A 14,794-nucleotide genomic window follows, 5' to 3' on the forward strand; every position below is an offset into this window, starting at 1 on the left:
CAAAATGCTTTCATTCTCATATTAGCATAAGCCTAAAATAGCTTGATCTTAAAAACACATATTTAGCAAAATATTTGGAATCTTACCTGTAACAAGAAAGCTGCATCTCCCAGCTCCAGCTTCATTTATGATGCTACAGTTATAAACCCCATAGTTTTCATTGGAAAGACTCTTCACCGGGTATTCCGTGTACTCTTGAGAGTCAAACTGACCTGTCCGTAGTAATTTGTTGCCCAAGCGCCACTCATAGGTCAATACCCGTATCGGATAGGCTCTCAGAACCCGGCAGCTCATAGTGACACTTCGTTCTTGTCCTTGCCGGATTTCAAGGAATGCTGGTTCCACAGCAGGAGGATCTGTAGAAAAGAGATGTGAAAACAAAGTATGTAGGTTACAATAAGCCAAAATGGTCAGGTGGGTAAGCGATAAGAGAGGACATTCCAAGTAGGGGGATTAGTACCTGCAGAGAAAGGTAAGGAGAACACAGAGAGAGGCAGAGGGGTGAGGGGGAAGGGTGTGGAGCACAAAAGGTTCATGAGGGACTGGGAGGAAATAAAGACGGAAAGAAAAGTCAGAGACGCTATTCAAGGATCGTTGAATGTCGTGATATGAAATTTGGATTTTGTCCTGTTGGTACTAAGGGTCTTCTAAAAATTTTAAAATGAAGGCTTCATATGATTAAACCAATCTTTTAATAAGAATATTGAGACAGATAAGAGGAGCATGAACCTCAAAGGGAAGAGTCTAGTTACAGAGAAAACGGCAACATCACTGGTGAAGACCTGAACTAAGACAACATCGGTGGGACCACAAATGATGCCTGAGACAATGAGGTGGATACCACTGGTGTGAGCGATGGAGGTGGAGGGGTGGTTTGGGAAATGGTGGGCATGTTGAATTTGTGCACCTGTTAGTCACACAGTAGAAATGTCTAGTAGCCAAGTGTTTCTTCATTTCCAAACATATGGGTTATATTTTATCTCTCTCTTTTGATCTTTTGCTTATTGGAAGCAAGGTCAGAGAAATAGTCCATAGGTTTTCAATCTTCTGTAATTTGTTGAAACTATTATTTGTAGCCCAACATATGATTATTGTTCTGTGTGTGCATGCTTCAAAGAAGGAACAGTCTGCAGTTTGGGGTTGTGATGTAGATCTATTGGGTCAAACCAGATAACTGAGTTGTCCAAATCATCTATATCATTGTCTTTTTTTTTCTTTCCCTACTAGTTTTACTTAGATTAATTTAGAAGAGTGTTAAACTCTTTTAGAAGGGGAGTAGTTTCCAAAAAAAAAAATCTTGTAGTTCTGTCACTTTTTTGCTTTACATATTTTCAGGCTATGCTATTAAGTACACACAAATTTAAAATTGCTTTATGTTATTGATAAATTGCAGGTTTTATCATTATAAAATAAACTCCTCTATTTCTATTTATGCTTTATTTAAAACTATTTTGTCTCACATTGATATAGTAACTCTGGAATTAACTTAGCTATTATTTGGCTGTTATGTCTTTTCCATCCTTTTATGTTTTCAGTATCCTTATATTTTACAAACATCTTTTTTAAACAGCACGTAGTTATACTTTATTTTTTTCAATAAAGTCTGATGATTTTTTTATTTTACTCAGAGCATTTAGCACTTTATTCACTTACATTTATTATAACTACTGGTATGTTTGGGTACAAATGTACCTTCTTATTTTGTACTTTCTATGTTTTTGTGTTCTTTTCTTACTTTGTCTTCATTTAGACTAATGGACTACATCATTATTCCAATCTTTTTCCTGTTACTAATTGGGAAATTAACTACTCCGTTTCTATCATTTTATTAGTTATCCTAAAGTATGAAACATGAGTAATTAAGTTGTTGGAAAATATCAGTTAATACCACTACCACCCACATGACGAAAGTAAGAATGTTAGAACCTTTTGATCCTTTTACTCTCATTCCAACATTTGTTACTGAGCCATGAATTATAATTCTCTTGTTTTATTAAAACCTATTGGACATTATTATAATTTGATACCTGCAGTTTCTTTAACACTTATCCAGATATATGCTAATTTATTTGTCCTTAATTCCTTCTTTCGTTATAGACCTTCCACATCTGTGATCACTTTCCTTTTGTCTAAAGTACATCATTTAGAATTATCTTTACAGATGATGTATTACAGAATTGTACACTTGAAACCTATGTAATTTTACTAACCATTATCACCCCAATAAACTTTAATAAAAAGAAGAATTTTCTTTTTTTATTTTATAATATTTTTTTAAAGTTTATTGGGATGGCAATTGTTAGTAAAGTTACATAGATTTCAGGTGTACAATTCTGTATTACATCATCTATAAATCCCATTGTGTGTTCACCACCCAGAGTCAGTTCTCCTTCATATATTTGATCCCCTTTACCCTCACCTACTACCCCCCTACCCCCTTACCCTCTGGTAACCCCTAAACTATTTTCTAGGTCTATGAGTTTTTGTTCTTTCAGTTGTTTGTCTTGTTCTTTTGTTGTCTTCAGTTTATATACCACATATCAGTGAAATCATATGGCTCTCTACTTTTACTGTCTGACTTATTTCGCTTAGCATGATAATCTCAAGATCCTTCCATGTTGTCACAACTAGTACTATTTCATCTTTTCTTACCACCGAATAGCATTCCATTGTGTATATATACCACAACTTCTTTATCCATTCATCTATCGAAGGACATTTTGGTTATTTCCATGTCTTGGCCACCGTAAATAAAGCTGCAATGAACATTGGAGCACATGTGTCTTTATGGATAAATGTTTTCAGATTTTTTGTGTAGATACCCAGGAGAGGGATTGCTGGGTCATATGGCAATTCTATTTTTAATTTTTTGAGGAACCGCCACACTGCCTTCTATAGCGGCTGCACCAGTCTGCATTCCCACCAACAGTGTATGAGGGTTCCTTTTTCTCCACAGCCTCTCCAACACTTGTTACTATTTGTCTTGTTGATGATAGCCATTCTGACTGGGGTGAGGTGATATCTCATTGTGGTTTTTATTTGCATTTCTCTGATGATTAGTGATGTTGAGCATTTTTTCATATGTCTATTTGCCATTTGTATGTCCTCTATGGAGAAATGTATCTTCAGGTCCTCTGCCCATTTTTCAATTGGGTTGTTTGTTTTTGTTGTTGTTGAGTCGCATGAGTTCCTTGTATATTTTGGATATTAGCCCCTTATTGGAGGCACTGTTTGCAAAAAATCTTCTCCATCCAGTTAGTTGCCTCTTTATTTTGTCGATGGTTCCCTTTGCTGTGCAGAAGCTTTTAAGTTTTATATAGTCCCATTCATTTATTTTAGCTTTTACTTCCCTTGCCTTTGGAGTCAAATTCATAAAATGCTCTTTGAACCCAAGGTCCATAAGTTTAGTACCTATGTTTTCTTCTGTGCAGTTTATTGTTTCAGGTCTTATGCTTAAGTCTTTGATCATTTTGAATTGATTTTGGTACATGGTGACAGATAGCAGTCCAGTTTCATTCTTTTGCACGTGGCTTTCCAATTCTCCCAGCACCATTTATTGAAGAGGCTGTCTTTTCTCCATTGTATGTTTTTTGCTTCTTTGTCAAAAATTATCTGCCCATATTTATGTTGCTTTTTTTTTTCCCTGAGTTCTCAATTCTATTCCATTGGTCTACGTGTCTGTTTTTCTGCCAATACCATGTAGTTTTGATTATTGTTGCCCTGTAGTACATGCTAAAGTCAGGGAGCGTGATACCTCTGAACTGTCTAATCTTAATTTTCTAAAAAAAAAATTTTAACCTCATTCTTAAAATATATTTTCCTTATGCATAGGATTATAGGTTAGCAGTTACTGTATTCCAGCACATCAGGATATTATTCCACTGTCTTCTGATGACCATTATTTCTGTAGACTAGTAAGCTCAAAGTCTCATATTTTGAAGTGCATTGTCTTTTTTTAACTCCAGCTACTTTTAAAATATAATGTTTACAGGTATGGAGTTTTATTTTACTTATAGTTTAGGATTTTCTGGGCTTCTTAAATCTATTGATTTAAGTTTAGTATCTTTCATCTAAGAGATTTTTGGAAAACTCTCATCATTAGCTCTTCAAATAACACCTGTGTTCTTTTCATTCTATCCTCACTTGAAGAGTTTTTTCATTCTGCTTTCCATGTCTTTGAACTGCTTTTCCAAAATTTCTATTTCTTGGTTCTTCTGCATTGCATTATGAATAAATTCTTCTGAGCTAAATCAGTTCATTAATTCTTTCTTCAACTTTGCTTAACATGCTAAACTCATTCATAGTGTGTTTAATGTCATTTTCATTTATAAATGTTTTGGGTAATTATTTTGTCTACCTGTTATGTCACTATTTTTACACTTTCCCATTACTTGAAAATGTAGTAAGGCTTGTCTTTAATTCTTTAAACAATGTAATTTTTTTATGCTGTCTGGTATAATGGTTTAGAGGGTGTTCTCTCAGGGTGCCTTGTTTCTGTATATTCTATGTTAATTTTAATATTGTGGTACTTGTTCTTTAAAAAATATTTATGGGGATATTTTGATGCCTATGCTGATAGTTTTTTCCTCCAGAATGATTTATATCGACAGGTACCTACTGGCATCAAATGTCTAGGATCTTATTAATCTAAGTTCTTGGCTTGAGGGTTGCTTTACTCATCTATGTGACATGAATTTGAGTTAAAAATCCACATAAAGATCGAGCTTGTGATTAGAAGTTTAAGTATGGCTTCCCACATCACCCCCACCCTACTCACTCCAAAGGCACGTTTCTTTGCACTTGTTGGGGAGTAGGACAGTGGAGGCTAGTTGTGCTTCTGCTTTACTATTACCTTGAAGACACAGTCCTTTAAGTTCCCACTTCTTGGGGAAGGGTTTGCAGTTCTGCACCCTTTGCCTAAAGATGCCATCAAAACTTAAACTCAAATTTGTCTGTCAGCAAATGCCCTCAGGGCAAAAGTAGCCTCACTGGACTGCTTTTGTGTGAATTTGGCATGATATTTTTTAAAATAAATACTTTAACACTTTGAATAAAGTTTTTAGAACATTTCCAAGCATTTTCATTTGTTTGCATTGGAAAAGGTTTTACACAATATTTTGTCCATAATCACATGTCTCTGATAGCCAAGTGGAAATACGGATCTCAATCTCAGAAGGGAGGGCGGACAGCAGGTTACAGTTCTGGGTTATAGGTTTTGGCATGTAAACGTAGGGTTAAATAGTAATAATCGGGAATTACAGCTATTTGTTTAAGAATATTGCCTATGATTAGAAAAGACACTTCTTTCTATTGATTCTACTTTCAAAATATATTAGGAGTTTATACATGTCTCTCAATCTCCACTACCACTACTACTACTATTACCTCTCCAATGGACTACTACAAACATCCTGAAAGAGCCTCCTAACAGGCCAACGTGCTTCCTCTTTGACCTTCTCCCATTCTTGAGATTAGCCAAATGTTCTTTCATAAGAGAAGTCAGCTGTTGTTATTCTCCTGTTTAGGATTTTTTATTGACTCATCCGTGCTTGTTAAATAGGCCTGCGAGGTTCTGCAACTTCTAGCTTTGGCCATATTCTCAACCATTTTCATCTTAATCATTATGTTTCAGAAACACAGGTTTCTTCCTGTTCCTGCAAAACAAGCACTTTCTGGCCCTTTGACTTTGCTCTTTTTCTTAAGATGTTCTTTCCTTTACTCTTTCCATGGCTGTCTGAGTCTCATCTTTTAGATTTTACATATTTGGAAAGCCTACCCTTGAGTATCAGTTAGTAAAGTATCTTTCCTAATGTGAATTTTCAGTTGTCATTGTATTTATTTTCTGCAGAGCACTGCCATTTGTTCATATCTTATTTGTGTACGCTCTATTGTGAAGAGATGTCGTTCAGGGCGGCCTGCAGGGTCTCAGCTCCCGCTCCCCACATAAGAAAGCAGGATATGGTGAGGCCAAAAAGGAACACCCACAGGGCCATAGATGGGAGAGTCATACCACTATTTTCTCTCTGGGGGCATCCGCCTCTCTGCAATCTGCTTTTGCTAGCTCAGCCACCATCTTCTTGCTAGCCCCCATTTTTGCAAGCGTAGCCACGGCAGTTATATTAGTGGCCAGCGGCTCACTGGTTACAGCTGATGGCCAACTAGCCACAGCTGATGGCCATCCAATCACAGTCGATGTCCATTTACTACCCGAGTGAGCAGCTTTCCATGTAAGGGCGAGAGCCTGAAAATTCCACTCCTGGCTCTGTCCCCACACTCCACCCCTAGAGGTTCTCGTCTCACAATCTACGTGACAAGCGTGTTCCGTGAGGGGCCCTGTGCGAGGGTCCTGGAGGTGAATGCAATATCCTGGACACAGCCAGGGTTTCTCAGGGTACCACCAGTCCTTCTGGGCACAGCCAGACTTCCTGGGCTTCTTAGGGTACCGCCATTCTCCCCGGACACAGCCAGGGTTCTCAGGGCACTGCCACTCTCTCTGGGCACAGCCAGACTTCCTGGACTCAGCCAGGGCTCTCAGGGCACTGCCATTCTCTCTGGGCCTCTCAGGGCACTGCCAATCTCTCAGGACACAGCCTGACTTCCTGGACACAGCCAGGGTTTCTCACAGTGCCACCAGTCTTTCTGGGCACTGCCAGACATCCTCACATATTCTCCACGGCGGCTGGTCAAGACACAAAAGCAAACATCCGCCAGTTCCACTACATGGTGGTATGTTCCCAAGCAAACAGTCAAGTGGACATTAAATTAGGGATGGAAGGCAATTCCCCATAGTCCACAGTCATTCGCCAGGGCTGTCCTGGGGTGAGGGACGACCTTGACCTCACCCTCGTCTCCCACGGAGGACTCAGCAAGCGGTTCCTCCTGGGACTACAAGTCCTGCATCTGGGCTGCCTCAGCAAATACTTCCCAGCCCACGGGGCCGCAACAACCTTCGCTTTCTCCGGCCTCTGCTGGTCAGAGAACCCTCCACATCTTCCCACCCCTCCCCGGGGGTCCAGCTCTCCGGCAGCTGCTCCTCCTGGTCTTCCTGGGACTGAGTGTTCATATGCACAAACTGCTCTACCGCCCTTCGGAGACTTGGCCAGGACGTACCCTGCTTGCGAAACTGAGCTTTTATGTGTATAAACTGCTCCATTAACTGCCGGAGAGTTTCAGCCGACATCACACCCTGCTTGTTGCACCACTTGTAGTGCGGGGAGACATCAGGCGGGGTCGCTGGTCCCTCTCCCCATATAAGAATTCAGGATGTGGCTAGGCCAAAAAGGAACACCCACAGGGCCATGGATAGGGGAGTCACATCACTGTATTCTCGCTGGCGGCATCGCCTCTCTGCAATCCACTCTTGCTAGCTCAGCCACCATCTCCTTGTTAGCCCCCATTTGCTGCTAGCGTAGCCACGGCAGTTATATTAGTGGCCAATGGCTCACTGGTTACAGCTGACGGCCAACTAGCCACAGCTGATGGCCACCCGATCACAGTTGATGGCCATTTAAGACGCGAGTGAACAGCTTTCCACGTGCGGGCGAGAGCCTGGAAACTGCCCTCCTGGCTCTTTCCCCACAAGGAACTTAAAACTCCCCAGTCATTGTCACATCCTCTGTATCCATCAAGTACCTATATATTAGTTAGTGCCTGTCATGTGGGGTCTCAGCTCCCGCTCCCCACACAAGAACGCAGAATATAGTGAGGCCAAAAAGGAAGACCAACGGAGTCGTAAATTGGGGGTTCATACCACTATATTCTTGCTGGCGGCTGGGTTAGAGACACAGGAAGTAGAATCCTCACGATGCGCAATCCGCCGTCTGCTTATCTTCCTGCCAACCAACCCTTTGCTAACTGCAATCTGAGCTTGTTAGCTCAGCCACAGCAGTTATATCAGTGGCCAATGGCTAAGTGGTTACAGCTGATGGCCATCTACTACCCGAGCCAGCACCTTCCCGAGAGTCTGGAAACTGCTCTCTGGGCCTCTGTCCCCACAGCGACCAATCATTACTGGTTGAACAAATGAATGCATGAATGAGTAAATAAATGAATGATGTAAAAAAGTAAAGATGTCCACAATATCTTCAATATTCCTCCCATTAAGACCTGGGTTCTATGTCTGCTCTGTTATGTCTAGATGGGCTCTGTGATTACTTTGACCAATAGAATATAGCAAAAATGATGCTGTGTCAATTTGTGGGCCCCTGCCAAAAAAGACCAGCAGTTTCACTTCCTAGCTCTTGAAAGACTGTGGGAGTCCTGACATGTGTTGTACGAGTTAAGTCCCACTATTCTGCTAAAGAGACCAGGTGAAGAGGACTTGAGATTATATAGAGAAGGAAAAGGCAGAGCTAAACCCAGCCTTCAGCTGTCTCCACTAAGGTTCCAGGCATGTGAAGACATTATAGATCTTTCAGACCAGACCAGCCCATGCAAAGTAACTCTAAGCAATCCAGATAATACTACAATCCACACGAAGTAGAATAGCCCGCTTAAACTCTGCTCAAATTCTTGACTCACTAGAGATTGGATAATAAGATATAATAAAATGTGATCCTTTTGAGCTTCTAGCTATATTGAAGTAGTTTGTTACATAACAGATAGACTTCAAAATTCAGCAGTTTGATATTATAAGTGAGGCCTCAGTAGACTGATGCAAAAGGACAAGGAGAGAGGGCAATTGAGGGGACACAGTTTAAGTGACAGACCAAGGGATCCAAGTTAGTTCTGGAAAGAAATAATTAAAAAGAATTAATGGAGGAAGACAGTCAATGGATTGACATACAAGCACAGCTTGAAAACTTGAAAAACAAGTATATTGAGAACAATGGAGTCAGGGGAGCCAGAGTCAATCAATAGAATATTGTTGAAATTTAATATATATTCTTATGAATTTCTATTTGAGTGGCAAAATTTATAAATGTGAGTAATTGCACCTAACATGGAACTATCCTAAAATGCATGTTTACTTTTTCTATGAATGATTTCCAGTGTGAATTCTTTGAACGTGTCTAACCTATTAGATTACTTCAAATAATGGAGTTTTTAGACCTTTACTATATATGAAAGTGTGATTCATGCAAACCTACAAGACTCAGCCCACTCAATTATTAATGGTCTCTAAAGACATCTAATAGTGTTGTGTTAAAACTCTTCAAACACAGTGTGTTTTCATATAGTTCAATAGAATCTAAGTTAGAAAGCATCCCTCAACAAAAATAATTATTGCTGTTATTTAAAAGACTGCCTCAATTATTTGGATTCCAGGGTAGTTTCTTAACCTCAAAAAAGCTAGAGAATGTGAAACTATCTATGCACACTCATTAAAATCCAATAAAGTGTGTCCGTGGATAACTTCTCCTGTGATATTAATGAGCTCAACATTTCATTCTTCGGAACACCCATTGAGAAGGTTAGACCTTTGCAATTTTGATAAATGTTGTACTGTGAAGACTCGGAATATGATGAAAGAAAGCTACAGGTGTCAAAAAAGTTAGAGTTCACTATTCTGGTAAAATCAGGTTTTCATGGTGTAAGAGTTATTCATATGCTTTATTATGAAATATTTAATTTTAAGAAACTAAAATTTTAAAAATGTTACAAAAGGTTTACTTAGAAGTGAAAAACTTAAAAGTAGGATTGTTACCATGACAAATGTGGCAGTGAACATAGGGGAATATATATCTTTACAGGTAAAAGTTTTCAGATTTTTTTGGGTAGATACCCAGAAGAGGAATTGCTTGGTTGTATGGTAATTCCATTCTTAATTTTTTGAGGAAACTCCATACTGTTTTCCATAGTGGCTGTACCAATTTACATTCCCACCAACAGTGTCTGAGGGTTCCTTTTTCTCCACAGCCTCTCCAACACTTGTTATTATTTGTCTTGTCGATGATGGCCATTCTAACAGGTGTGAGATGGTATCTCATTATGGTTTTGATTTGTATTCCTTAACAGCTAGTGATGTTGAGCATGTTTTCATATATCTGTTGGCCATTTGTACATCTTCTTGGGAGGAGTATCTGTTCATGGCCACTGCCCATTTTTAATTGGACTATTTGTTTTTTTCTTATTGAGTTGTATGAGTTCTTTATATATTTTGATTATTAGCCCCTTATCAGAGGTGTTGTTTGCAAATTTCTTCTTCCACTTCGTTGGTTGCCTCTTTGTTTTGGTTAATGGTTTCTTTTGCTGTGCAGAAGCTTTTTAGTTTAATACAGTCCCATTCATTTATTTTCGCTTTTACTTCCCTTGCCTTTGAGGACAATATATGGAAACAATCAAAGTGTCCCTTGATAGACAATTGAATAAAGAAGATGTGGTACATATATACAATGGAATATTACTTAGCCATAAGAAAAGATGAAATACTGCCATTTGTGACAACATGAATGGATCTTGAGATTATTATGCTAAGTGAAATAAGCCAGACAGAAAAAGTCAAGAACCATATGATTTCACTCATGTGGGGTATGAAACTGAAAGCAACAAACGAAACAAAACAACAAACAAAGAAACAAAAACTCATAGACACAGACAACAGTTTAGTGGTTACCAGATGGTAAGGGGTGGAAATAGTAGAAGACGGAAAAAGGAGTCAAATATATGGTGATGGAAGGAGAACTGACTCTGGATGGTGAACACACATGCAATATATAGATGATGCATTCTAGAAAAGTACTCGTACACTTGAAACCTATATAATTTTACTAATCAATGTCTCCCCAATAAATTTAATAAAAAAATAAAAATACAAAAATAAAGTTAGCTTTTCTCTGGAAAATAAGAGTAGGATTGCTTAGGAGAAATAAATAGATACCTGTGTATCTTTTGTTGAATTAAACAGAGTGATTCTAAAAATAATACCATTATATTATATACTGAATGTATTCACTTACATTAAAAATCTCTGGTTCAAAAGTTTGTCAAACAATATTCCTACATGTATACTGAAGGATGATGGTGATAATAATTATTATATTTTTGATATGGACTATTCACTGTGTTAAAAATTGCATTAAGATAGTTTATCTTTTTGTAATAGTAACTCTTTTTATAGAAGAAGACATTGAGGTACAGAGAAGTTAAGCAAAGTCACCCATCTAAAAATTATCAGAATAGGATTCAAACAAGGCCATCTGCTTCCAGTAATGTATTTTCTTAATAACATTCTTTCCAATTACAAATAATACCAATGCTTCATGATTTAGCTCTCTCCCTCAAAGAGAATTTTAAAAATCTTGCCTTATTTGTTATTGAAAATTATCAATTAAAATAGATGTTGGCCTGTTCACATCATTATTTAGAATTCACAAACTTGAGTACATTAAAAATAGAAATCATGTTTTGTGAAAAGCATAAAAGTACTGCAACAAAGCCAGTAGGTTAAAGGAAAATGTTGTTAATGATGGATTTCAAACCAGATTCAAATTGAAGTTTACATAGCAATGTTCCTCATGCAAATGAATGTATGTATCACCCATATATTAATATATAGAGTAAGTCCATGTAGAATATTAGCTGTCCGGATGTAAAGTGTAACCTTTTCTAGTTATTAAGAATTGTGATTGGAATAAAGTCATTAAAGAAAAAGTGTTCAAAATTAATTCTGATTTTAGCATTTCCTGTTCTTGTACCTGCTGATTCCAGATGTCTGACAAGTGTTCCAGATGGAAGGAGGAAGAGAATGGCTCTAATGTTTATATCCATAGACAAATGTCTAATTTATTTGAAAGAGTAATGCATGAAAACACCAGATTATAGAGACATTTGTACTAATGTTTATTTCTTACTAAGTGTATCAGAGACAAGCTCATGAGTTCTTTTAACATTGCGTATGAATATAATTTTTCTCTATTTCTTAAAAAAACAATTGTCAAATTCTGATGAGCACCAGAACTTTAAACAAAGCAATACCATTCATTTAAGAGATAATAAAGATGTTTAAATAAATATGAAAAAATCTTCAAACTAACATTAAAGAATACTAATATAACCCATTTTTAACTCTTTACGGCAGTATGAGGTTATGGATATTAAATATGCATAGGTCTATCTTCAGTTTATTTATAGTTAAAAGAGGAGAATGCTCGCTTGTTTGGAGATCTTCAGTGAAGCATGATCATAATTATTTAACCCTTAGAGGATATACTGCTAAACACATGCACATTAGGGTCATTTCTTCTCAAGTCAAATGCCTGCCCAATAAAACACTCATCAGTTTTTTGCTGTTCTCTGTACAAAGAGATGTAGAGAAATTGTGCTCTTCATGACAATAATAGTAAAAAAAAAAAATCCAACACTTAGATGAGAAAATCCAGAAGTTGGCGTGTTAACAAATTATATTCTTGCATTGTTCAATAAAAATAGTGAAATTGCTACATTTAGTGTATAACAATCTTATTTTCTGTCTCTGTCACTCTTTCTGTGTGTATGTGTCTTTCTTTCAAGTCTGTTCATTGGTCTTGTAATTATATCAATCTTAGTGGTAAGAAAAATAAAATTCCAAAAAAATAAATGTGAATAACCTGTTTATTACCACCAATGAACACTAAGCATACTGTATTTTGCCACGTACAATGTGCTCCCTTGTATAAAGCACACCCACGTTTTTGGCCCAAACTTTCAGGGAAAAAAATCTTTCATTTTAGTTTTTTAATTCAAATATTTATTTGTTTACATTTAGGTACTTGTTTTTTGTATTATAAAGGAATTTTAGCCTTTACTTTTGAACATATTATGGTACAAGAAATTTTATGTACCAGTAACAAATTTATGATATTTATGCATCACAGAGGCCAAGAATTCTTTGTCGTTGCAAGTTCATAGTAAGTTCAACAAAAACAATTATCATATTCCAGGGTATTATTTTGCATACAGATATAGTCATTGATTTCTAGAGATACACTTTTAACTCATAAGCTTAGATACAACAATTAAAAACATTATATAGATACAGAATTATTATTACTCATGTATAATGTGCATCCTTGTTTTTTCCTAACAAATTTGGGGGAAAAAGTTCACATTATACATAGCAAAATACGGTATTTGAACCCAGGATACTTTACCTTCAAAATGTTAGCTGTCTAAACTTTACCATGTGATTTTTTTCTAAGCATTGCTGAGGTCTGACAATTAAGTTTGCGAACTTGTTGCAAAGATGTTGCTAACCTTTTTTGATATCAGAGGGATTATTCATTATGAATTTGTACCAACTGAACAAACAGCTAACAAACTTTACTATTTGGAAGTGCTGAAAAGGCTGCATGAAAAAGACAACTTGAACTTTTCACCCACAATTCATGGCTTTTGCATCACAACAATGCACTAGATCACATGGCACTGTCTGTGAGGAAATTTTTAGCCAGTAAGCAAATAACTGTATTGGAACACCCTCCCTACTCACCTGATCTGACCCCCAATGATTTCTTTCTTTACCCGAAGATAAAGGAAATATTGAAAGAAAGACGTTTTGATGACATTCAGGACATCAAGGGTAATATGACAATAGCTCTGATGGCCATTCCAGAGAAAGAGTTGCAAAATTGCTTTGAAGTGTGGAGTAGCCACTGGCGTCAGTGCATAGCTTCTCAAGGGGAGTACTTCCAAGGTGACTATAGTGATATTCAGTAATGAGGAATGTAGAACTTTTTCTGGGGTGAGTTCGTGAACGTAACTGGCAGACTTCATATGTTACTACTTGAATATAGGTTCAAAAGATTGGTATTTCATTTGTATCAATCAAGAACATAAATATTTAGAGGTAAAATTTAAAGATAAATGAAAAAAGGATTGTTGAATGTCATTGTGGCTCCAATAAGCAAATAAGATACAAGAATAAGAAATGTGGATTTATAGATGTGGCTCAGGGATTTCTCTAGCAAATGAAATTCCTATCGGGGATGTTTAGAAAAAAACGATGAGGCACTAGGGTAGGAAAGTGAAGTAAGCAGAAGGCAAGGTAAGAGAACAAGTTTTATGCAAACATATTTTGGCAAACATAAGGAAACAGGAAAAGCTAAGGTACTCAACATAGTAGAAGTTCCGCATTTTTAAGGAAGGAAAGGTATGTGGCACCGTAAAGAGGGTGATATTTGCCTTGAGTATGAAGGAAAGAGAAGGGAGTTGATTAAGAATATCAATGTACTACGACTGTCGCAAGGAAACAAAGATTACATCAAAGTTTCTGTCACCCATCAATAGACAACAGCCCTTTCATTCGTTACCTCTGGAATCAATGATAGCATTTGGTGTGACTTTATAATTTGAATCAGAAAGTAAGATAAACAGCTTAGCAGTTGGTTAGAGGTCCAGGCAGAAATTTGCTTTATGTACATATTCTGCAATACATGAAAACAAGTTTGCAAATAATTCTTTGAAAGTTTATTCTTTGAAATAATTCTTTGAAATAATTCTTTGAAACAAGCAGGTTGATACTAAAAAGTCTATATCATATCAGCTGGTAAGTATGAGAGTTGTTTAGTGTATTATAGTTAATGTGTTGTCTTTGTTGGTTTGTTTAATGACTGTCACTTTTTTCCATCCACTCACGCATTTTCTCAGTTGCTTAATAAACATAATTTTTGTTTTCATATTTTGCTGAAAATGATTCCCCTAGAATTGGGTTTCCAGGGACATTACAGTTAGGCAGGAATTAACTTTTCTAACACATCTGTTCTTTAAGATTATGTGCCATTTTTGAACCTAATGTGTAGATAGTTGGAGGTTGATTGTAATTTTAATAAATTTAGGCCTTAGAATATGCAAAACTTATTGCTTTATGTCTTTCAGA

The 14,794-nt window shown here is 37.0% G+C and overlaps 1 protein-coding gene across 1 annotated transcript in view; it reads right to left on the bottom strand.

Annotated features, from left to right (window-relative positions):
• Positions 1-14,794, bottom strand: part of MDGA2 (MAM domain containing glycosylphosphatidylinositol anchor 2) — an 806,109-nt gene that overhangs the window by 109,442 nt on the left and 681,873 nt on the right. Inside the window, exon 9 of the mRNA XM_033109651.1 lies at positions 87-356. Coding sequence (XP_032965542.1) covers positions 87-356 — 270 coding nt within the window. The remainder of the gene's footprint in view (positions 1-86; positions 357-14,794) is intronic.

This window comes from Rhinolophus ferrumequinum, chromosome 6 (genome assembly GCF_004115265.2).
Source record: "Rhinolophus ferrumequinum isolate MPI-CBG mRhiFer1 chromosome 6, mRhiFer1_v1.p, whole genome shotgun sequence".
NCBI classification, from domain to species: Eukaryota; Metazoa; Chordata; class Mammalia; order Chiroptera; family Rhinolophidae; genus Rhinolophus; species Rhinolophus ferrumequinum.